Source organism: Protopterus annectens, chromosome 11.part0 (genome assembly GCF_019279795.1).
Source record: "Protopterus annectens isolate FY-2018-M chromosome 11.part0, PAN1.0, whole genome shotgun sequence".
Classification (NCBI taxonomy): Eukaryota; Metazoa; Chordata; order Ceratodontiformes; family Protopteridae; genus Protopterus; species Protopterus annectens.
The window spans coordinates 1,569,488,772-1,569,511,966 of NC_056745.1; the positions used below are offsets into that span (position 1 = coordinate 1,569,488,772).

At 42.0% G+C, this 23,195-nt stretch overlaps 1 protein-coding gene across 1 annotated transcript in view; it reads right to left on the reverse strand.

Annotated features, from left to right (window-relative positions):
• The window catches only part of LOC122815105 (nuclear-interacting partner of ALK-like), a 592,488-nt gene that overhangs the window by 410,651 nt on the left and 158,642 nt on the right, over nucleotides 1-23,195 (reverse strand). Inside the window, exon 3 of the mRNA XM_044087347.1 lies at nucleotides 22,508-22,616. Coding sequence (XP_043943282.1) covers nucleotides 22,508-22,616 — 109 coding nt within the window. The remainder of the gene's footprint in view (nucleotides 1-22,507; nucleotides 22,617-23,195) is intronic.

Here is a 23,195-nt window from a genome sequence, read left to right on the forward strand (position 1 = left end):
AGATTCCCAAAGCTAAGGATGGGAGGAGGAATTTAGATAGCATTAGGACCAGCTATAAGGCCCTGTAAGACTGCAGTGACAAAGCCAGCTCTGGATTTAGAGAAGACTGGCAAATGGTAAAGCTTGGTGAAAGTATGTACAGAACTCCAGGTAGCAGCTTCTAGGATGTCCCTGGTAAGGACACCTCTGAGAAAGGCTGTGGAGATGCAGCCCTGGTTGAATGGGGTCTAATCCCCTGTGGGATAGGTTTTCCATGGTGCTTATAGCAGAAATTAATGCAATGGCCTATCCATTTAGAAATGGTTTGCTTTGAAATAGCCTTCCCCTCTGCCCCTGCAGCAAATGCTACCAGCAGTTGTTCAGAATTCCTTTGAGATTTAGTGCTGTCCAAGTAAAATCTCAATTGTCTGTGCACATCTAAGGAGTGCAGTATGCGTTCCCCTTTGTTCTGTGGATTAGAAAAGAAGGTTGGCAAATGAATGGACTGATTAAGAGCCACACTGGAAACCACCTTGGGCACTGAAGGAGGGATTGGTCCTGAGGGACACCCTGGTCGCATTAAAGATGATGAAAGGCTCCATTGCCATAAGGGCCTGTAATTCAGATACCCTTCTTGCTGAAGTGATTGCTAAAAGGAAGGCTGTTTTCCAAGAAAAGAATGTTAACTCCGCACTTGCATCTGGCTCAAAAGGAGGAACAGTGAGTTTTTCCAATACAAAATTAAGGCCCCAGGCTGGAGTTGGGGCTCTCCTAGGTGGTCTTAAGGTTTTGGCCCCTCTGAGGAACTGCTTGAGCAGTGGATGAGAGAAGAGGGGTGGTTCTGTGTTGTAATGAGCTGAAATGGCTGATGCATGAATTTTGATGGAGGAAAAAGAAAGGCCCTTGTGAAGCATCTCTGTTAAGTATTGAAGAATCTGAGGTAAATTGGGTGCTGCTGTGCTCATCCCTTGAGTTTGTTTCCAGGCACAGAATCTTTTCAGCATAAGATTTTCTAGTACTAGGCCTCCAAATGACATCCAACACTTGTTTACTGAGGGATGGCAATGGAGAGACTGGGTAATCAGCCAGGCTGCTGGTTCAGGGTTTGAAGCTGAGGGTGCAGAATCTGGCTCTCCTGCTGTGAATACAAGGTAGGGGTCTGAGGCAGCTGCCATGGGGCCAGCAATGACACTGCGCAAGAGGAGGTACCAGTGTTGGCATGGCCAGTCTGGTGCAATCAGTACCGTTCTTGATTTCTCCTGTTTAATCTTTAGTAGTACTTTAGAGAGGTCAGGCAGAGGAGGAAAAGCATAAACTGATAGATTTTTTCCAGCTGAAGGACAGAGCATCCACTTTCCAAGCTTTTGGGGAGTCCTTGTGCAGAATTTGTCCAATTGGTAGTTCTGGGGGAGGCAAACAGGTCTATATCTGGGCTCCCCCATTTGTTTATCTACATGTTGAAAGTCTTTGGTTCCAGTTTCTACTCGTGTGGGTCCGTGACATTTCTGCTTAGTTCTTCTGCCAGTGTATTTAGTTTTCCTGGCAGGAATTGAGCCTGTAGATGCACTTGGTATTTCAAGGCTGTGTTCCACAGAGCCATGGCTAGTCTACAGAGGGGGTATGAATGGGTACCCCCTGCTTGTTTATGTACCACTTAACAGTGGTGTTGGCCGTCCTTACCATAATTGTCCTGGAAGAATGTGGTCCTTGAAGGCTGTCGGAGCATTCTGTACAGCTAACATTTCTTTTTGATTGATATGCAGGTGCATTTGACTTGGGTTCCATTTGCCCTGAATGCACTTCCCTCCCAGGTGAGCCTCCCTGAATGCACTTCCCTGCCAGGTGAGCCCCCCCATGCATAGTCTGATGCATCTGTTGTTAAGGTTTGGGCGGCAGGGGGTAGAGTGAATGGTAGTCCCTTGTTTTGGTGGCAGGCCTCTGCACACCAAAGGAACTCTAACTGTAGGCAAGGTATGATAGGAATCATTGCTTCTAAATCCTGAGAATGTTGACACCATAGGCTTTTTAGATACCATTGTAGTTTCCTCATATGCAGTCTTGCATATGGAATTAGTAGAATGCAGGAGGCAATGAACCCCAAGGCTTGAAGTATTTGCTTTGCAGATAGCAGGGTTTTTGTGGCCATTAGTTTGAAGTAAGTTGTCAAATGAATTTGTTTCTTTGGCATGAGGAAAGCCATCTGGGAAGTTGTGTTTGAGCTTGCTCCCAGGAATATAATTTGTTGACAGGGGTACAAGATGTGATTTCTTTTCGTTTATGGTGTACCCCAGACTAGTTAGCACCTTTTGTACAAATGCCAGATGATTCAAAAGTATGTCCTGGCTATCTGCCTGAATTAGACAATTGTCCAGGTATGGGTATATTTGAATATTTCTTTGCCTGCAAAATGCAATGACTGGAGCTAAGCACTTTGTGAATACCCTGGGTGCAGTAGATAAGCCAAAGGGCAGTGCACAGAACCGATAGTGCATGTAGCCTGCTTTGGCGTGTAGGTATTTTCTGCAAGATTCCCTGATTGGGATGTGCAGGTAGGCTTCCTTTACATCCAGTGTTGCCAACCAGGCATCCTTGCCTAGCATAGGAAGCAACTGGTGAAGAGTTAGCATTTTGAATTTTGGAATCACCAAAAAGGTGTTTAGGATAGAAAGGTCCAGTATAGGATGCCATGAGTTGTCTTTTCTGGGTGCCAGGAAAAGTCTCGAGTAGAAACCTTGTCCCTTTTCCTCTTCTGGTACAGTTTGAATAGCCTTCAGGCTTAAGAGAGAGAGTACTTGCTTTTGAGACTCTGCCCACTGATATTCATTAAATCCTTATTTTCAGCACAGTCAGGAATCAACATCATTTTCTGTTACGCAATCCAATAATATGCTGTCGATACTTTAACATATGAAAACTGGCAGTTTAAGGTCCTAATGGCCAAGGTTGCAGAAGTGTATACCTTCTTACCCCATCTATCCAGAGCCCTGGAATCGCTATCAGAGGGGTAGAATTTTTGGCAGTAGTAGCCTTAATACCCTTGGGTCCCTGTGAAATGGTCTCAGGATCCGCAGTAGGATTTTTAAAACGGAACTTGTGAGAGTCAGGAACCCTGTAATATCTATCAGGTTTTCTGGGAGCAGAAGGTACAGTCAGAGGCCAAACTAGATTTCGAAAAGGCATCATCAACAATGTCTAGTACAGTAGGGATAGCTAAAGGCCTAAGTTGGGGCAGGAGTAAGAAATCCCTAAGCCTCTTTTAGAATCAGAGTAATCCTGGCTTTCCCAGTGAAAATGCTCCCCAAGAGTATGCAAGGTTTCACCAAAAGAGAAATCCTCTGGGGGGAAGCAGAGGGAATAGAGTCCTCTGGATCAGAATCCCCATAGGTAGATAAGGGTAAATCTTGGTCATCAGGTGAAACAGAAATTTCAGAATCCTGGTCAGAAGTATCATAAGCAAATTCAGTCCTGGGTTTCTTAGAGGGGGAAGGTTGGCTTCCCAGGATTAAAGTAATAAGGTCTTCAGCCATTCTTATCATTTGTTTTTTAGGCATAGAGGCCTGACCATGCGGTCTGGGTGTCAGTTTTCTAGGCATGGTTCGAGTTTCAGGCCTTGAAGAAGATGGCGTTGGTTTAATTTGCAAGTCAGTAGGCCTAAATACACCCTCAGAAGCCGGTGCCTGCACAGCGGCTCCGGACCAATCCAAGGTAGAGACATCTGCAGGTTCCACAGTTGAAGCATCTCGCAGCATACCGGACACTAAATGGGTCTCAGTAGAGGCCTTCGAATCTGAAGTAGCGGTTATCAGGGGCTGCTAAAGCGCCTGAGTACCGGCGATGAGCTTAGGAGAAGCGTCATCGGCAGCTTTCAACCTAGGTGGCCTGTCGCTGGCTTAATCTTTGTATTTTTTCTGAATGTCAGTAGTCAGGTGGCTTAACGAAGACATATCTGGATAACTGAACCAAGTACCAAAATATTTAGAAGCGTAAATATACAGACAACGAATAATTCGCTGTTTAAATAAGGCATAAAACTAACAGCGAGGTAAGTCGTGGTCAGGGCCTAGGCAAGGAATACAGTACGAATGAAAAACTTTATGAGGTATTTGTTTTCCATGAGAAATACAATTATTGACTTTTACTGACATCGGTTTAGAGCAAGAAAAAGTTTCCCCAACGGGGTACTTCGCTTTAGTTGAAGACTTCGGATCTGAAACTCGAAAACAAAAATTTCAGGAGTCGGCCGACCAGCACTTGCGAACTGCTTCTGCTTCGGGCACCGCACGGCAAGAAAGACTGATGTAATGGCGTCAGCTGCATACTTTATACCCCTGACTTCCTGATGTCACAGAAGATGAGACAGCAACTGACGCAGGACCCAAGACTTTGATAATAAGACCGACTGAGGGCTACTGCAAGCAGATAACCCAAATGTGATGACTGCAACAGTGAAACACGAAAAACTTCAGAATAAATGGCTGTGTGCATACACGGAATGGCATACTCTGCACCCACCTAGGTTTCTACACAACCGTACTACACTGTGGTGATTCACAGATCTTGGAGAAAAGAGGTAACTGGCCTGTTGTGATTGTAGGGTACACGTGACCATACAAAACAGCTGTGGCAAATAGTTGTCAGCCCCTGAAAATGCTGCTCATGTTGTACTGCTTGGCAAAGGGTATGAAAGATGACCATGTGCCTGCTTCTGAAATGGTTTGTATAATCACCCCTCTGAGGAATGTTATGGGGGAAGCTGGGTCTCTGCTGGAGTGAGAGGTCACTTTGTTTTTGGCAGTGATCTGGCACAAAATTATAACAAAAAGGCAACAGAATATGCTATCACTTGGATATAGCATGCTTATTGACAAGCTATCACTCTATACCTTTTACAAAGCCAAAAAAGAGCTGACCAGACTTTCTTTAATGCCTTCTTCAACCCAAGCAAATCAACTGTTTGCACACAACTACAGAAGGAAGGATTTTTTTCCCTAAAACACCTTTAATGAGTTATAACTTGTGATGTAGGCAAATTTACATTCATACAAAAGCAATCAAACTACATTAACAGAAACATACTTCACGTATATTACTATGTATCATATAACCTAAGGAATATTACATACATTATACAATTCCTGCTTTTTTTTTTAAACAAGAAACAACTGTATTAATCCAACACTTACTACAAAGGCAATCATACATTTATATAAATGAAAACAAGGCACACAGACACATTCCTAGTTGCAAGCATTTCACATCACAATCCAAACTGACACACTCCCAGTTGCAAGCATTATACATCACTTATAATCTACCCAATTTTTCTCACTCAAACATTACATAGCTCATTTAAGTCCTACTGCCTTTTAAACCTCATTCTTCCCTTGTACGTTCCCACAATTCCCATTTTCCCTACGTAGTTTGCTCTTACCCCTTTCTTAACATCTCAATTCCAGTTGTTTTATCTCTGTTACTATATTCACTATTTCCAGTACAGTTGGTTTAGATTATGATTTACATTTTCTAGTAATTACTTTTTTGGCAGCCACCATTATTACACACAGCAAGGCCTTACCATGTCTAGGCAATTCCAATTCTGTATCATAGCTCAGAAAAATTATCCCACTTATCAGACCAATCTGCTCGCCCAACATCTCCAACAGTGCACCCCGCAGGGAATCCTTGAAGTCCACAAACTCACCACACTCCCACAAAATGTTCCCAACTACCTCTTTCTTCCCCCTCACACCAAAATTTGCTGTCTGTCTGAGGAAAAATTCTCTGGACTCTACTTGGGGTATAAAAATATATATGTAAACATTTCTAGGCTTCTTCTCTTTCAGAGTTTCCCGTTAGGGGTCGCCACAGCAGATCATCTGTTTCCATTTCTTCCTATCCTCTGCATCTTGCTCTGTCACACCAACCACCTTCATGTCCTCTCGCACCACATCCATAAACCTTATCTTAGCCTTTCCTCTTTTCCTCTTACCTGGCAGCTCCATCCTTAGCATCCTTTTCCCAATATACTCAGCATCCCTAATCAGCAGATGTCTAAACCAACGCAATCTCGCCTCTCTGACAGTCTCCAAACCAGCCAACCTGAGCTGACCCTCTAATATACTGATTCCTAACCCTGTCCATCCTTGTCACACCCAGTGCAAATCTCAACATCTTTAACTCTGCCACTTCCAGCTCCGACTCCTGCCTTTTTGTCAAGGCCACCGTCTCCAACCCATACAACATAGCTGGTCTCACTACCCTCTTGTAGACCTTCCCTTTCAATCTTACTGGTACCAGTCTGTTACACAAATCACTCATGACACTTCTACACCATTCCACCCTGGCTGTACTCTCTTCCACACTCACCATTACTCTGAACTGTTGCTCCCAAGTACGTAAACTCATCCACCTTCGCCAGCTCTACTCCCTGCATCCTCACTATTCCACTATCCTCCCTCTCATTCACACACACATATTCTGTCTTAGTCCTGCTGACCTTCATTCCTCGCTAGAATACATCTCCATCTCTCCAGGGTCTCCTCAACCTGGTCCCTACTCTCACTACAGATCACAATGCAATGTCATCTGCAAACATCATAGTCCATGAGGCATCCTGTCTGATCTCGTCTGTCAAAGTGTCCATCACCATTGCAAATAAGAAAGGGCTCAGAGCTGACACGATGTAATCCCACCTCCACCTTAAACGCATCTGTCACTCAAACTCACCACTGTCACACTACCCACGAACATATCCTGTACCACTCTTACACATTTCTGTGCCACTCCCGACTTTCTCATACAATACCACAACTCCTCTCTAGACAACCTATCATATGTTTTCTCCAAGTCCATAAAAACACAATGAAACTCCTTCTGACCTTCTCTATATTTTTCCATCAACACTTTCAGAGTAAACATTGCATCTGTAGTGCTCTTTCCCAGCATGAAACCATACTGCTGATCACTAATCATCACCTCCCTTCTTAACCTAGCTTTCCACTACTCTTTCCCATAACTTCAAGCTGTGACTGATCAGTTTTATCCCTCTGTAGTTACTACAGCTATGCACATCACCCTTATTCTTAAAAATAGGTAAAAAACACTTTCTCCACTCCTCTGGCATCCTCTGACTTTCCAAGATTTCATTAAACAATGTGGTTAAAAACTCCACTGCCATTTCTCCTAAGTACCTCAATGCTTCCACTGGTATGTTAACTGGACCAACAGCCTTTCCATTCTTCATAGCTGTCCTTACTTCCTCCTTGCTAATCTGTTTCACTTTCTGATTCACTATCCCCACATCATCCAACCTTCTCTCTCTCTCATTCTCTTTATTCATCAGCCCCTCTAAGTTCTCTTTCCATCTGCTCAACACACTCTCCTCACTAATGAGTAGGTTTCCCTCACTATCCTTTAACGCCCTTACCTGCTGCACATCTTTCCCAGCTCAGCCCCTTTGTCGAGCCAATCGGTAAAAGTCCTTTTCTCACTCTTTAATGTCCAACTTTTCATACAAGTCTCCATATGCCTTATCCTTAAACTTCACCACCTCTGTCTTTGCCATGCTCATCTCCTTATACTAGTCTACTTTCTTCATCTCTCTGACAACGCCACTTCTTTGCCAGCCTCTTCCTCTGTACACTCTCCTGTACTTCCTCATTCTACCACCAGGTCTCCTTGTCCTCCTTCCTCTGTCCAGATGTCATACCAAACACCTTTCAAGCTGTCTCCCTTACTATCTTTGCTGTAGTTACCCAGCTATTCGGTAACTTCACTGCCTCCCAGTGCCCGTTTTAACTCTTCCCTCTTCCAGGCAAAAATCCTAAATCTTCTAAATTTTGTTGCATATTAGGGAGACATACGTATATCCTCCAATTTTTTTTTTTTTTTTTTTTTGTGAATTGCTTATCCAGTCTCTCTCTCTTCCACATCCTTTCTAACCTTCTCTGATTGATGCTTACAGTTATGCAATATTTTATATGATTGATTCTTATAGTTATCATGTAATATTGTACATGCTCTACTAATTATTCCTTTAATGTCAGTTTCTGTTCTAGATTCTATTAAAAACTCTACCAGTGCTGGTCTTTGATTTCAAGCCCGGCCATTTCTTTCTCTTTACCTATATTCTGATATCAATCTCTGACAGGGAAGGAAATCTCTAACCTGCAGTCCAAATAAATTTGTGGCATCTTCCCATTATGTTATCTTTCCCTCTCCAGTTATTTGCACCCAATACCATTGGTTTCTTTGCCAGTTTTCTCCAATAAATTCCAGTCTCGTCATCTATTGTTTGCATCCCTAATTGCTGTCATCCTTATCAGAAGAATCTCCTCTCTCCATTCCCGTGTTGGTTTAGTTCTTAAAATACTTTCTGCTAATTTATTGATATAATGTTCTGTATGATTATTGTTATTCTCCTTAAAGGCCTGCATCCAAAATCCCAGTCTCTCCTTGTTTCTTGAGCTTCTCCAGTTTCATCATCATCCCATTCCACTTTGAATTATAGTTTTCTGCTTGTGCTACATATAGCAGTCTTAACTGTGTAGCTCTGAAATACCCCTCCAAATGGGGTAATCCCATCCTCCCTGTTCTACTGGAATAATCATCTTCTTCCACTTGACTCTTGCCTTCTAACCCTCCCAGATAAAGTCTTTCAACTCTATTAATTGCTACCCACAACTTCTCCTCTGGCTGATAAAAATATGTTTGGCCTGTGTATCAGATTAAAGGGACTAAAACGATTTTAATTGCTTGCATCTTACTATCCATATCCATATAAAAAGCTTCCATTTTCTCAGTTTTTGTATTTTCTTTCATTTAGTCTCTTCCCACATATCTTTAGATAATACACTAGAATCATTTTTAATCCATACTCTTATGTACTTCATTTTATCATGTCCGCATAAATATGGGCATTACTGAACCAGTTCATGTGTGGGTACATAATTTACCGCTACTGCCTTTGTTTTGGCTTCATTCATTTTGTATCCTGAAAAGATCTCAAACCGTCTCAAAATGCTCCACAACACTGTAATGTCTTTCTGGTTTTGGCAGGTATAAAATATCATTTGCAAATAAAGACAGCTTTTCTTGACTACCATACCAATTATACCCTTGAATTTCTGAGTCCCTTATTTTCTTTGCCAATGGTTCCAAATATAATGCAAATAAAGGGGAAAGAGGACACCCCTGCCTGGTTCCTTTGCTCAAGCAGAAATTATCACAGAGGACTCCCCCACTTTTCACCTCTGATCCCTCATATATCCTCCTAATCAACCTTACAGTTTTTTCAGGAAATCCAAATGCTTCCACTGCCCTGCTCATAAAGTCCTAGTTTACTCTCTCAAATGCTTTCGCTGCATTAAGACCCACCAACAATGTTATTTTCTTACATACTGGCTTCCTTCAATCATCAATTTCTGTTAATGTTGTCAAATGTTTGCCTCCCCTCCACAAAACCACACTGATCCATATCTATCAGTTTTTTCATTACTTTTGCCATTCTTTTAGCTATTATGGACATGGACACTTTATAATCATGGTTTAGGAATGAAATGGGTCTGTATGAAGCTGTATCTGATGGATCTTTACCCTCTTAAGGTATTACAGCTACCACTGCTTTCTTCCAGGATGGTGGTACTCCTCCTCCTCTTATAAATATGTTAAACACAATCTTCCATATCTTTCAGCTTTTTTCTTCCATATCTTTCAGCTTTTTTCCCTCTTAGCTTCCATACTTCCACAGAAACACCATCTATTCCTGGGGACTTCCCTGTAAATTGGTTATCATCACAATTTTTATCTCATCTCCTCCTATCTTAACCGTTAGTAATCGAGCCCCATCTACCTCTAACTTTGGCATATTTAATTCTTCCATAAACATTTCCATTTGTATCTTTTCTTGATATTCATATTTCTCTGCTTTACAGAGACTCTCCTAGAATTTCTTAAACATTTCTAATACCTCTACAAGATCTCATTACTTTCCTTGTTATAGGCTCCCTAAGTTTGGAGACCGCACTTTCTACCTTCTGTTGCCAGAGTCATTGTGCTAAAAGTGTTTGTGCTCTACTATCATCATCATCATCAAAAAACAGTTGCTCAACAGCAGTCTTTTTAGCTCATGTATATTACAAAGGTACTCTTATTATTTTCTGCCTAGCATTATGCAGTTGATACTATTCTTGTTCTGTGAGATTCCCCCTATTCTGCAATACTTTTAACATGTCAGTCCCTCTAAATAATTCTTGTTACTTCTTAACCACAGCTCCTTTCTATTTCCACCCTATTTTTAAACTCCACCTTAATTTTATCACATTCTCAAGCTATATTTTCAGAACAAGTTTCTATACTTTCCAACAGCTCCTGAATAATCTCCACTACCCATTCCTTAAATTCCTCTCTTCTCAACAAATAGGTGGGAAAGCACCAATGCCTCATTTTTATTTCATTACCCAGTACTTTTATTTAGTTATTATTGGTGCACGATCTAAAATAATTGGGTGAGTATCAAGACCTCTAATTAAATGCACATGTTCCTGTGAAATGTAAATTCGGTCTAGCCTAGCCCAGTTTTTATATCTTGTGTATGTAAATTCACCCTAAACTCCTCCATGCCAAATATTTTCATAAGTTTCTTCAAAAATCTACCCTCCTTTATTATATTTTCCCTTCTGGGCCCCCCAAACACATCTTCATTGCTGCAAATCAAATTCCAGTCCCCACCTATATGTAAATATTCCTTGCTGAAAATGGATTATTTCTCCCAAATGTTAACTCCATTACAGCAGTTTTAGGTGGAATGTAAATACATGCCAGTGTAATCCTCCTCCTCCCTTGCCATTAGCCCCTTAAACATTACAAATCTCAGATTATCTTTTTTATCTTCTTCCATCACTTTTGGAGATCCTCTTGCAAATAACAGAAGTCCTCCTCTTTTTCTTTGACTCAGTTACTCTGCTGAATAACCTTCCTGAAAGCCTTTCTTTATCAAATTCACATGTTCAGTTCTAAACATGTTTCCTGTAACATACCTATTTGCACTCTACATTTTTAATATAGTTCACTACTCTTGTTTGTATTTAAAGACATTAATGAAAGCATCACCGTATTAAAGTTATTATTCACACCTTTTATGTACAATACCTCTAGTTCCAGCTTTTGTGTTACATGCATACACTGTTTGGCAGGTTGAACATTTATACAGTTGTTTCTTGTCACATCCGTTTCAGCCTATGTCACATCTTATAAAACTTTTTTGACGGCTTTCAATAAAACAAAATGACACACCCAAACACCCCCTAAAGCATGTTAGCACAAAACTATGTACAGCTTCACATATTGAAGTTTTACCCTCCTAACCGGAACAAAAGTCCCAAACAGACAGCCATACTCTCAAACTTGAGTTAACCTAAATGAAAGGTTATCCTTGCTAAGATGCGACTGTAGCCAGTTTCTCTATCAGATTGCTTCCATGGAGACTTGAAAACCAAGCAACCAGTTTTTCTTTATCAGAGAGTTTCAATGGAAACATGAAGACCAGCTGCAGAATTGTTACAGAGCATACATATATTTGCTAAATAAAAAAGCCTCAAAATATTCACTGTTCAGTTTCATTTACTTGCTCTTTTCCAAAACGTGTTACTAAATCAATCTAAGGTTTACATGTCTACAACCCAGTCATTCCCCCATGCAAGAATGAGAAAAAGCACATTTTTTCTTTCATCATGGTTTCCAACTAGGCTTCTTCCTTTACATTACAGTACCTACATTTCTTAAAACTGAACAAGAACAGAGACAGAAAAGGGAGAAAGAAAAAGAACAGCAGCACCTGTTAACACTCCCCATTACACTTACAACTAACTGAAAAAAAAACTTTACTTTATAACATGTAAAGAAAACCAGATACCACAAACTTGGTAATATTGAAGAAAGAAAATCCTTACTTACAATTAGCTTTTTTGTTCCTCCTCTTCCCCTCCACAAAATACTTTTCCAAACATTAATGACATGAAGTAGGGCATATGCTTTAAAGTCCCCCCCCCCAGTCCAACAAATTCTGAAAAAGTCCAGTATTTCCAGATTTTCTTGTTCGGTCACATTTCATAACTATAATTACTGCATTGTAATCCCATAATAAAATTACTGGCTTTATTACTGTTCATCTCCAAAATCCTGTCTCTGCTTCATTTCTAATGTACACTCGATTCTTCTAATCTACTCTCATGCTCCTTTCCTTCTCCCCAACATTTTCCATTGACAATTTTGAAAAGGTTTCACAGGTAGAGTCCCTACAGTTCCCTCTGTGGTCTTTATTGCCAGAAGAACAAGCAGAATCCCCTTCCGTTTCACAGCTTACTTTTTGTTGGATAAATTTATCTACTCCTTAGCATGTACTTCATCAAAACATAATTTTGTCCCTCCAAGGAAAAATACCTTGAAGACAGCTGGGTACATCTTACACTTGCATCTCAACATTCCCTGAACAGTGGAATAAATTTGCTCCTCTTCTGTCTGGTGTACGAGTAATCATTCTGCACAAACACTCTGCTGTCTTCCCACTTTTAGTACTTTGTCCTTCTGCCACAGTTTTGTCAGAATCAACTCCTGCTGATAGGATTGCATGTTTACTATGAATGGTATAAGCTGCTTTCTTATAGCCAGGTTTGGAACATGCACACAATGTGCCCTTTCAACTAACAGCTCCTGTTGTGGATACCAATCTATTTGCTTACTTGTGCTTTCATAAAATTCATACAGTCTGTTCCTTCCAGCTTCTCTCATATACCTGAAAATATCAGGTTTTCCCCGTGTGCTCTGTCCTCCAATTCTATTAATTTTTTGAAACATCTCTTCCTGAGCAGTCTCATGTTCAGCCAGTTTCGACCTATGTTTGCAACTTTATCATCTCATCTGAATAAGTTTAAAGCTTCTTCTATTTTTTCCAGCCTTTTTTTGTTTATGCGGATATACTCCATCAATGTTCTGTTTATTTTAACAGAGTCTGTATGCAGTTGTCTTGCATCTTCCTGTAGGTTATTGGAAATAATGTCTGAAGATTGCACTGCTTTTTGCTGAACAGTTGTATGATGTTCCCCAGGCAGTGTTTCTTCCTCACTTTAGCTGATTTATTTCCAGGTAGTCTGTATTTCTTTATTCTTGCCATCCCTTTACTAGACAGTTACTGAAATTTACCCATAAACACAAGTCTACTGGCTTTCTCTGCTGAGTTTGTTTCCTGCTGATGTCAAAATTATCAAAAGGCTGTTTTTGAAAATACCTATGGTAGAAAGTTTGGGTTCAAAACTGGAGAAGGTAAGCTTCTCAAACACAAAATTAAGATCTCATGGTGGATCAATGATTTTTTCTTTTGGGAGTATGCAGATGTAAAACCCTTTTTAGGGATTGCTTCATTAACACCTGGAAGTTCTAGAGGTAAACATTCAGGGATGGCTGGAGCACTTTTAGAGGCATAAAACTTTTTTTTACATTAGGTTTGACAAATAGGTGAGGACTAGAGACACCTACACGAATGGATCCTGTCCCCTCCCATGGGAGCAATGCAAGAACGGTTTAGATTTTCTTCTAATGGGTCTCCTGGCCTTCCTTAAGATATACAACATATCAGACATTTCCTGGAAGGGATGAGTTGTTAGATGATCCAGACTATCAGCCTTAATGTTGGCAAGTTTAAGAGGATGGCTTACCCCCAGTTCTAACTTAGGAGATCCACATGCTGATGCAGAATAAATCGGTTCTTCCCTCACCAGGTTCACCAGAATACAGAAAACAAATACTGCCTTGGCCAAAACAGTGCCATCACTGAGCATGTTGAGAGCCTCTCCTCACTAATCTTTTTAATACCATGGGGATCAAAGGATTGGGATGGAGGGCATACAGTTATAGACATCCCAAGGAATGGAAAAAGCATCTATTGCTCAGACCTCTCTTTTTGGAATACTGATGCAATATTTGCTCAGTTGTCTTTCTGGAGAAGCAAAAAAAGTTCTACTACTGGCACATTCTACTTGTGGACTCGATCCAAGAACACTTCCCTCTAACATCCATCCACTGAGGTTCAGTCTTGTTCTGCTCAGATGGTACGAAAAACTGTTTTTTAAAGAATGAATGTACTGTGCCTTAGGTCCCATTCCTACAACCAGCTATTCGGCATGAGACACAGAAGTGATATTACCTTTGTTGTTTATAAAACCACATTTCTGTAGTAATTGCTGGAAAGGATTTACAAGTCTTCCTGCTGCCAAATGTGTCCGACGTCTCTAACAGGCAAAATAAAGTACAGTTTTGTACCTACCATAAATGTAGATGTTCGAGTGCTCATACAGCTGCAGTCATTACAGATGGGTTATCCTGCCATCGGGCGGGTCCTCGGTCGGCCGAATTCCAAAGTCTAGGTCCGGCGTCGGTTGTCGTCGCATTCTTCCCTGACGTCAGTGCGGCAGGGGTATAAAAGAGGCAGCCGACAGCATTTTCTTCAGTTTTTCTTGCCCCAGATGTCAGGTGCCCCCAGAAGGAAGGTAAAACATAATGTTATGCAAACAAGCAATATAGATAAAATCAAAAAAACAGTAGTTGCAAGCAAATACACCATAAAAGAATACCCCAAATAGGTTGTATGATAAAAGTGTTTGTCAAAAGGCCTGTGTTAAGAGGGGACGGAGGGGGGGGGTAACCTGGACTGCAGCTGTATGAGCACTCGAACATCTACATTTATGGTAGGTACAAAACTGTACTATGTTCATCGTGCATACAGCTGCAGTCATTACAGATGGGAAGAATCCAAGAGCTAAGTAAGGGTGGTAGGCACTAAGTGGAACTAGGAGAAGCGAGGATGCCCTGCAAAACTGCTGTGGCAAAGCCTGCTCTAGATTTTGAGTATAGTGGAAGGTGGTAGTGCTTGGAGAAAGTGTGCACTGAACTCCAAGTAGCTGCTTCCAAAATGTCCTTGGTAGGGACCCCCCTGAGGAAAGCTGCAGAGGTAGCTGTGGCCCTGGTGGAGTGGGATCTGATGTATGCAGGCACAGATTTTCCATGACATGAATAACAAAAGCGTATGCAGTGGGCTATCCATTTTGATACTGTCTGTTTGGAAATAGCCTTTCCTTGAGCACCTGTAGCATAGGACACAAAGAGTTGCTCAGATTTCCTGAATGAATTTGTTCTGTCCAAATAATAACGAAGTTGTCTGTGAATGTCCAAGGAATGTAGTAGTCTCTCCCCTTTGTTCTGTGGATTTGGATAAAAGGTAGGTAAGTGGATAGTCTGATTCAAAGCTACACTGGATACTACCTTTGGCATGAAGGTAGGGTTGGTTCATAAGGAAACTCTGTCCTGATGGAAAATGATGAATGGTGGCACAGCCATGAGGGCCTGTAGTTCCGAAACCCTGCGTGCTGAGGTGATAGCCAGAAGGAAAGCTGTTTTCCATGACAAGTATTGTAGCTCTGTTGAAGAAGCTGGCTCAAAGGGGGGCAGGGTCAGCTTTTCCAATACGAAGTTGAGGTCCCAAGCTGGAACTGGTGGTTTCCTTGGGGATTTTATATTTTTTGCCCCTCTGAGGAACTGCCTTAAGAGAGGATGTGAGAATAAAGGAGGGTCTGTGTTGTATTGTGCAGAAATGGCTGAAGCGTGGATCTTGATGGAAGAGAAGGAAAGGCCACTGTTTAACACCTCAGCTAGGTACTGTAAAATTTGAGGTATATTTATTACCCAAGGGTTCTGGCCCCTTTCTTGATTCCAGGTACAAAATCGTTTCCATTTGGCGGAGTAGGCTTTTCTAGTAGAAGGTCTTCTGGCCTCCAAGCTGACATCCTGCACCTCCTTGGAGAGGAGAGTCTGTTGGGAAATTAAGGAATTCTCCATGCAGCTAGATTTAGGGTTTTGAGCTGGCTGTGAAGGGTTTTGTAGTTGTGTTGGGACAACAGAAGAGGGACTAGAGGTAGGATCCATGGTGGGGAGTGTGTCAGGCTCTTCAGGAGCGGATACCAGTGTTGTCTTGGCCAGTCTGGAGCAATGAGAATCATTTGTGGCCTCTCTGCTCTGGCTTTTAATAGAACTTTGGTCAGAAGAGGAAGAGGAGGGAAGGCATAGACTGTCAATGTTGTCCAATTGAAAGAGAGTGTGTCCACTTTCCAGGCCTGTGGATGATAGGTCCTTGAACAAAACTTTTTCAACTGGTAATTTCTGTGGGTAGCAAATAGATCAATGTCTGGCTGTCCCCATGCCTGAGTTATCTTTGAGAAAACTTGAGGATGCAACATCCATTCGTGTGGATCTGGCATATTTCTGCTTAGGTTGTCTGCCATTGTCTTTTCTTTCCCTGGCAGGAATTGTGCCTGCAGTTGAATTTGCAATTCCAGTGCTGTGTTCCATAGGGTCATGGCTTGCCTGCACAGGGGGTATGAATGAGTTCCCACATTTGTTTATGTACCACATGACTGTGGTGTTGTCTGTCCTTATCAATAACTGGCCTGGATGCAGAAGGTCTTTGAAGGTCATAAGAGCATTGTGCACGGCTAGCATCTCCTTTTGGTTGATGTGTAGGTGCTTCTCTTTTTGGGACCATTTTCCCTGAATGCCCTGATCTGCCATGTGTGCTCCCCAGGCGTAGTCTGAGGCGTCTGTTGTGATGATTTGAGTTGCTTGAGTTACACAGAAAGGGAGACCTGCGTTTCTTTGGCATGCTTGAGCCCACCACAAAAATTCCTTTTGAAGGCATGGAATGAGTGGTATAATTGTTTCCAAGCTGTGGCTGTGTTGAGACCATAAGTTTTTTAGGTACCATTGTAGTTTCCTCATATGCAGCTTTGCACATGGGATTAGTAGGATGCAAGATGCCAAGAATACCAGAGCCTGCAGGATTTTCCTTGCAGTTAGCCTGGTTAAAGTTGCCATTTTGCTGAAGTATTGAGACAGTTTGCCTTTGTTTGTCTGGCGTGAGGTAGGCCATCTGGGTGGTTGCATTTAAGCTGGCACCCAGGAAAATTATCTGTTGAGAAGGTATTAGTTTTGATTTCTTTTTGTTCACTGTGTATCCCAGGAAGTTTAACAGCTTTATTACAAACGCCAGATGCTGCAATAAAATGTCCTTGCTGTCCACTTGGATCAGGCAGTCGTCTGGATATGGGTAGATTTGTATTCCTTCTAGTCTGCAGAAGGCAATTACTAATGCCAGGCATTTCGTAAACACTCTGGGCGCAGTAGATAAGCCAAAGGGCAATGTAGAGAATTGGTAATGGGTTGAACCTGCAAGAAATCTGAGGTATCTTCTGCAATCTTGTCTGATAGGGACATGCAGGTATGCCTCCTTGAGGTCCAATGTTACCAGCCAAGACACCTTGCCCAGCATGGGAAGAAGCTGCTGTAATGTGAGCATCTTGAATTTTGGCACCTGTAGATATGTGTTTAGTATGGATAGGTCTAAGATAGGTCTCCAATCTTTGTCTTTCCTTGGTACCAGGAATAGTCTGGAATAAAAACCTTGACCTTGTTCTTTTGTAGGTACCTCTTGAATCGCTTTCATGTCCATGAGAGCGGAAATTTGTCTTTGTGCCTCTGCCCTTTGATTTTGTGGCAGGTTTGGCATGCCTCTCATTTTTGGAAGGGTGTGAAAGTGGAACTTGTAGCCTCTGTCTATAATGCCCAGAATCCATTTGTCTTTTGTAACAATATGCCAATTTTTTGAAAATAATGCCAGTTTTCTGCCCAAAGGTGCTGCCATTAAAGCTTTGCTTGGCAGGAATAGGGGGAAGTCATTGTGTCTGTTTTCTAAATGACTGTGATCTATCTTCTCCACCTCTTGGGGTTGGTGCTTGCCATTGTCTTGCTCTATAAGATCCTTGAGGTTGTCTTCTACCCTTGGGCGTCTGTATCTGTCCCTTTGAGGTCTGTCCGTGGCTGGAAAGGACCAATTTTTTGAAGGCCAGTTTCTGCTGAAGTGTGGAGGTTGTACCTGCAGGAAATCTTTCGCTGTTTGCATTGATTTCGCTTTTTCCTCCATTTTCTTTAGTGTTGAAGCTGAGGAGGTACTAAACAATACATCTTTTTGAAGTGGTGCATCTAATAACTTTGCTTTGTATCTGGTAAAGGTTTGCTCTTTGAGCCAAGCATGTCTACGTATAACAGACCCCGTGACTGCAGCTCTACATGAGGCCTCTAAAGCATCAAAACCACACTGCAAGGTATGTTTACCCACCTGCTCTGCACCATGCAACAAATCCTGCAACTCTTGCAAATCTGGTTGTTCTGTTTGTGTCATTTTGCTTTTCAACTGAGATAACAAAAACTGTTGGTACTTTAACATATGGAATTGACAGTTTAATGCCCTCATGGTTAAAGTGGCAGATGTATACACCTTTTTCCCCCACCTTTCTAATGCTCTGGAATCTCTCTCTCTGAAGGTAAAGGATTTTTAGCAGTAAAGGCCTTTATTCCCTTGGGACCCTGTGAAATAGTTTCTGGGTCAGCAGTATGGCTTTTATAAAGGAACTGGTGGGAGTCAGGAACCCGGTAATACCTGTCTGGTTTAACAGGGGCTGGAGGTAAAGAATCTGGATTAAGGCTGGCTTCTGTGTACACATCATCCAAAATATCTAAAACAGGAGGGATAGCCAGGGGCCTATGCTGGGGGAGCAATAGAAATTCCCCGAGCCTTTTCTTGGAATCTGAGTAATCTTGGTCTTCCCAGTGAAAGTGTTCCCTCAATGTATGCAGGGTTTCCCCAAAAGAGTAGTCCTCAGGGGGGAGACCGAGGGAATAGACTCCTCAGCATCAGAGTCTTCGAAAGGGGAATAGGCGTAATCCTGGTCCTCAGAGTGTTCTGAGGTAATAGAAGCCTGGTCTGAGGAAGGGTAGTCTTCCTCCAATCTGGGTCTTTTGTCAGAGGGGGGTTGAGAGCCCCTGATGACAGTAATCAAATCCTCAGCCATTTTAAGCATTTGCTTTTTAGGCATGGGTCCTTGAGAGGAGGGGTCTGAGGACCCTGTTTTTTTTGCTTTCATGGCCGCTTTAGATTTAGTGAAGGATTTAATAGAGAAGGTGGAAGGCCTGAAGACGCCTTCAGAAGTGGCAGGCCTGACTAAATTTTAAGTTTCCCCGCCAAGAGTGGCGTCAGTATCTGCAGTAGGAATGGAAACCGAGGAGCCTGCAACCTCGGGTACTGAAGTCACCGGTAATGTAGTTTCATCGGTATTCAGGGGCTGCGTAGGCGCCTCGCTGAAAACCGGAGAACCGGTAGTCGGCCCAAGCGTGGTCTCAGTACTCGGTGCGGACCTCGGATGTTGGCACTTATCTTTGCGTCTTTTGCTCAAAACTGGTGTCGGTGTATCCGACGACATGATATAATTAAATTTTTTGCCAAAATAATGAAGGGCGAACTCCGCCTGGCACTTAATAGTGCGCTTGTTGAACCTAGCACAAAAACGGCAGGCCGAGACGTCGTGGTCTGGGCCTAAGCAAAGTATACAGAAAGAGTGGAAATCCTTATGCAGTATTTGCTTCCCACAAGAAATGCAATTATTAACTTTGTCTGATATCGGTCTGAGGCAAGAAAAGTTTCCCCAACGGGGTACTTAGCTTTAAAGAAGACTTCGACTTGAAATACTTTCGTAAATCTCAGGAGCTGGCCGACCGGCACTTGCGAACTGCTTCTGCTTCGGGCACCGCGCGGCAAGAAAGACTGAAGAAAATGGCGTTGGCTGCCTCTTTTATACCCCTGCCGCATTGACGTCAGGGAAGAAGCGACGACAACCGACGCCGGACCTAGACTTTGGAATTCGGCCGACCGAGGACCCGCCTGACGGCAGGATAACCCATCTGTAATGACTGCAGCTGTATGCACGATGAACATCTGCCATCTTCACGGATACTTATGTGCTTTTTCCTGAAGCTCATGTCCCAAGTCTCCTGCAATCTCAGTTCACCCATGTGGATTCTCCATACAGAGTCTGAGACCCTGGATCCACCCCAAAGGGCACTCCCAGATTCAGAGGGATTTGTACCACAATGGAAGTTCCTTTCTGATGCAAATGTCACTGTATAGTGAATGCGCACAGTGGCACCACCTATTTTAGAAATACCACTGCAGCTTCCTCATATGCAACCTTGCCAGGTTATCCCCTGAATGTAAAATATAGTGTAGTCCAGCACTCAGGAATTCCATGGCATTGATTTGGTTGCAAGTAGCAAATCAAACAAACATTAGGCTACAAACAGGATCTTGTCTATGGGGAAGAAAGCTTTTTGCCTGTCCACATCTGGCAGAGCTCTCAGAGAAGTGACTTGCTTTGCTGGCTTCATATGGAACTTTTGGAGGTTTAGGCATAGACCCACAACCCAACATAGTGCACTCTGATCTCCAGAGCCCTTTCTTTTAACTGCATGGATGAAGCCTAAATAAAGCATTCAGGTAAACAGGAGTAAATGTGAATGCCCTTTTTCCTTCAGAAGGAAATGACAGCACCCAGGCACTTTGTAAATACCCTAGGTGCAGTAAACAAGTGATAGGGCACGAAAGTAAACTGAAAAACGTGCCTGACCCAAGTATTAGGAACTGTCTGTCCATCATGGCTACAAGAATGTGCAGACAGCCATCCTTAAGATCCAACATCCCCATAAGAGTTCATGGAAGAATTAAGGGCAAAAGGTTCTGTGATAACAGCATCTTAAACTTCGGGACGGAGAGCAACTTCTCCCATCTGGAAAGGGATAGGATTGGTCTCCAGGATCCTTCTTTTCTTGGGACTAGAAATAAACAGGAATACAATACTGTCCCCTTTTCCTCTGTGACCTTCCATCTCATACCTCAGAATCTGGAGTATGCTATTCCACAGATGAGAAGGTTCCTTTTCAACAGAGAAAACTCCTGACACAGCATTGGCTGCCTACAATCTAAATTCCATATAAAAATCAAGGAATAACTAGAAGAGATCCCAGGTGGTAGCCTGGGTAGTAGATGGGGGATAAGGTCCAGTCAGCAGTGGCTGGGAAAAGCTGAACAATGACCACCTGGGCTTTGATGTCTTGGGCAAGCGCTTGGACATGCAGTATACCATACAGGCCTTGGAACAGAGGCAGATATCAAAGACCCTGACACAGTTTCCTTCAACTTTCTCCTGAAACTACAGCAGCAGGACATCATCCTCCCCACTATTATTGTTGATGGATTGATGATGGATGGATGGATGGATGGATGGATGATGGATTGATGAAGATTTAAATCATCATCCCTGGAGACTTGAGAAGCACCCCAGGACAAACCAACAACCTACCAGTTTCAGCTTGTTAGGATATGTTCGGGGGAGCATACCAGTCTCCCGACTGGTCATCACAGAGGCCTCAAATGAACAAAGTGCCAAGTACGGGGACTGCAATAATGCCTTTGTAGCACTGCGGGCAATCAGGCTGGAAGCTGGGGTTATGCAAGCAGAAATTCCAAAAGTAGGTACTGCAAAAATGAATTTCAAACAACAGCATAAGCTGCAAAAAACTAGCAAAGCTACAGTGACAGCAACAAAACATACTAGCTTGTGTGTGTGTGTGTGTGTGTGTGTGTGTGTGTGTGTGTGTGTGTGTGTGTGTGTGTGTGTGTGTACACACATATTCACACACCTAATTTTACATGCTCACACTTAAGTATACATATATACACTGTACACGTATATTTTTTATATTGCATACACACAAACAGCAAAGCCAGAAAATAAGAAACCATGATTAAAACTGTAAATTGCAAAAAGGTTACAATTGTCCTAAAGTAGCATATGCCAGCCAATAGTGTTAAAGGCTGTAAGGCAGGCCTAGATCCAAAAATCCAATACAGATTCTTATGGTGGAATTAATAAAAATTACTGGAAAAAAAAACAGCAAACAACAACTGATCGATATACATTTGCTCAACAAAAAGAAATCCCTCACAAACTTTTCAGAATAGCCCAGGGCCATATGATGTGGCAGTGGAAGAGTAGCATTCTGATTATAAGACAAGCAGAGATTCTACACATTGTTGGGTAGGTTACCACAGTATTAGTCCTACAAATTACATCAGGATGACATAGTCATCATATGTTATCAGGTACTAAAATTCAAAAACAAGTAAACTTGACTAAACACAAAGAAAAAAAACTAAGCTCAGGTCTGTAACCCTTTTCCTAATGTTGCCATTAACATTCATATCATCAAGCTTTACTGTAAAATATCCAGAGAAGAAAATCCCATTGGGCAAGCGAGCTACAACTGTACAAGAGTTTCATATGCAGCTTGAGAAAGTGAGCACAAAATGCCTGCTCTGACTTATTCCAAACTGCAAGGAAGGCTCAAGCAAGGTATGTTACCTGTCAAAAGATATGAAACTATTTTCATATGTCATGGCATGCAGCTCTAGAAAATGGAATTATTTTTGGCAGTAGTATTACAGCATGAATTCCAGTCAGCATTCATCTCTCTCCCAAATTTCACAATTATTACCACAAGCAATGTTCAGCACTCTCCAATAACATTAAAAGGATATTGTGAAAGTCTCCAATCTGGCAAAGAAGGCTTCTTTGCTTGCTGACTCGCATGTAAATTGACTCGGTAACACTTCATTTGTCAAGTCAGATGATACAGCTGTATCAGTGCTGCAAAGGAAACATTAATCAGTTAGCATGTTCTTTTACCAAAACAAGCAATATTTAAGAGCACTAAATGCAAATTTTACAAATAATCATCACGGATTCTCAATGTTTCTGTAACCAGAGGTAACTAATGACTGAATTTTAACTTTTATTTTTTCTTCCCTCATTGTCCACTTATTTTAGCTACATTATTCAATACTACCACCAAATCCAAATTACATTAAAGCATTCCACCTTCCAAGTGAACATGAGGATAACTAAAAAAAAAATACAAGTCCCAGTAGCCCATATAATGAAACGTGTGCATAACAGCAATCGCCACATTCTGAAATCAGAAACTAATGAGAACACCTTACACCACATTACAATACGAACTATTCCATTCCTATTGCTGGGCTTTCTTTCCTTACTAATTTAATATGTCTGGTCCATCAGCAAGTATTAGTGTTGCTGCCTGCATCACTAACGACCTAAGTCCAATAGCAAGACTGAGCAGTCTGTGGACACAAAATTAATACATGTTTAAGCATCTCACAGCTATAACACAAAAGCTAAGTTACTAAAAACATGCCAGTCTTAAAG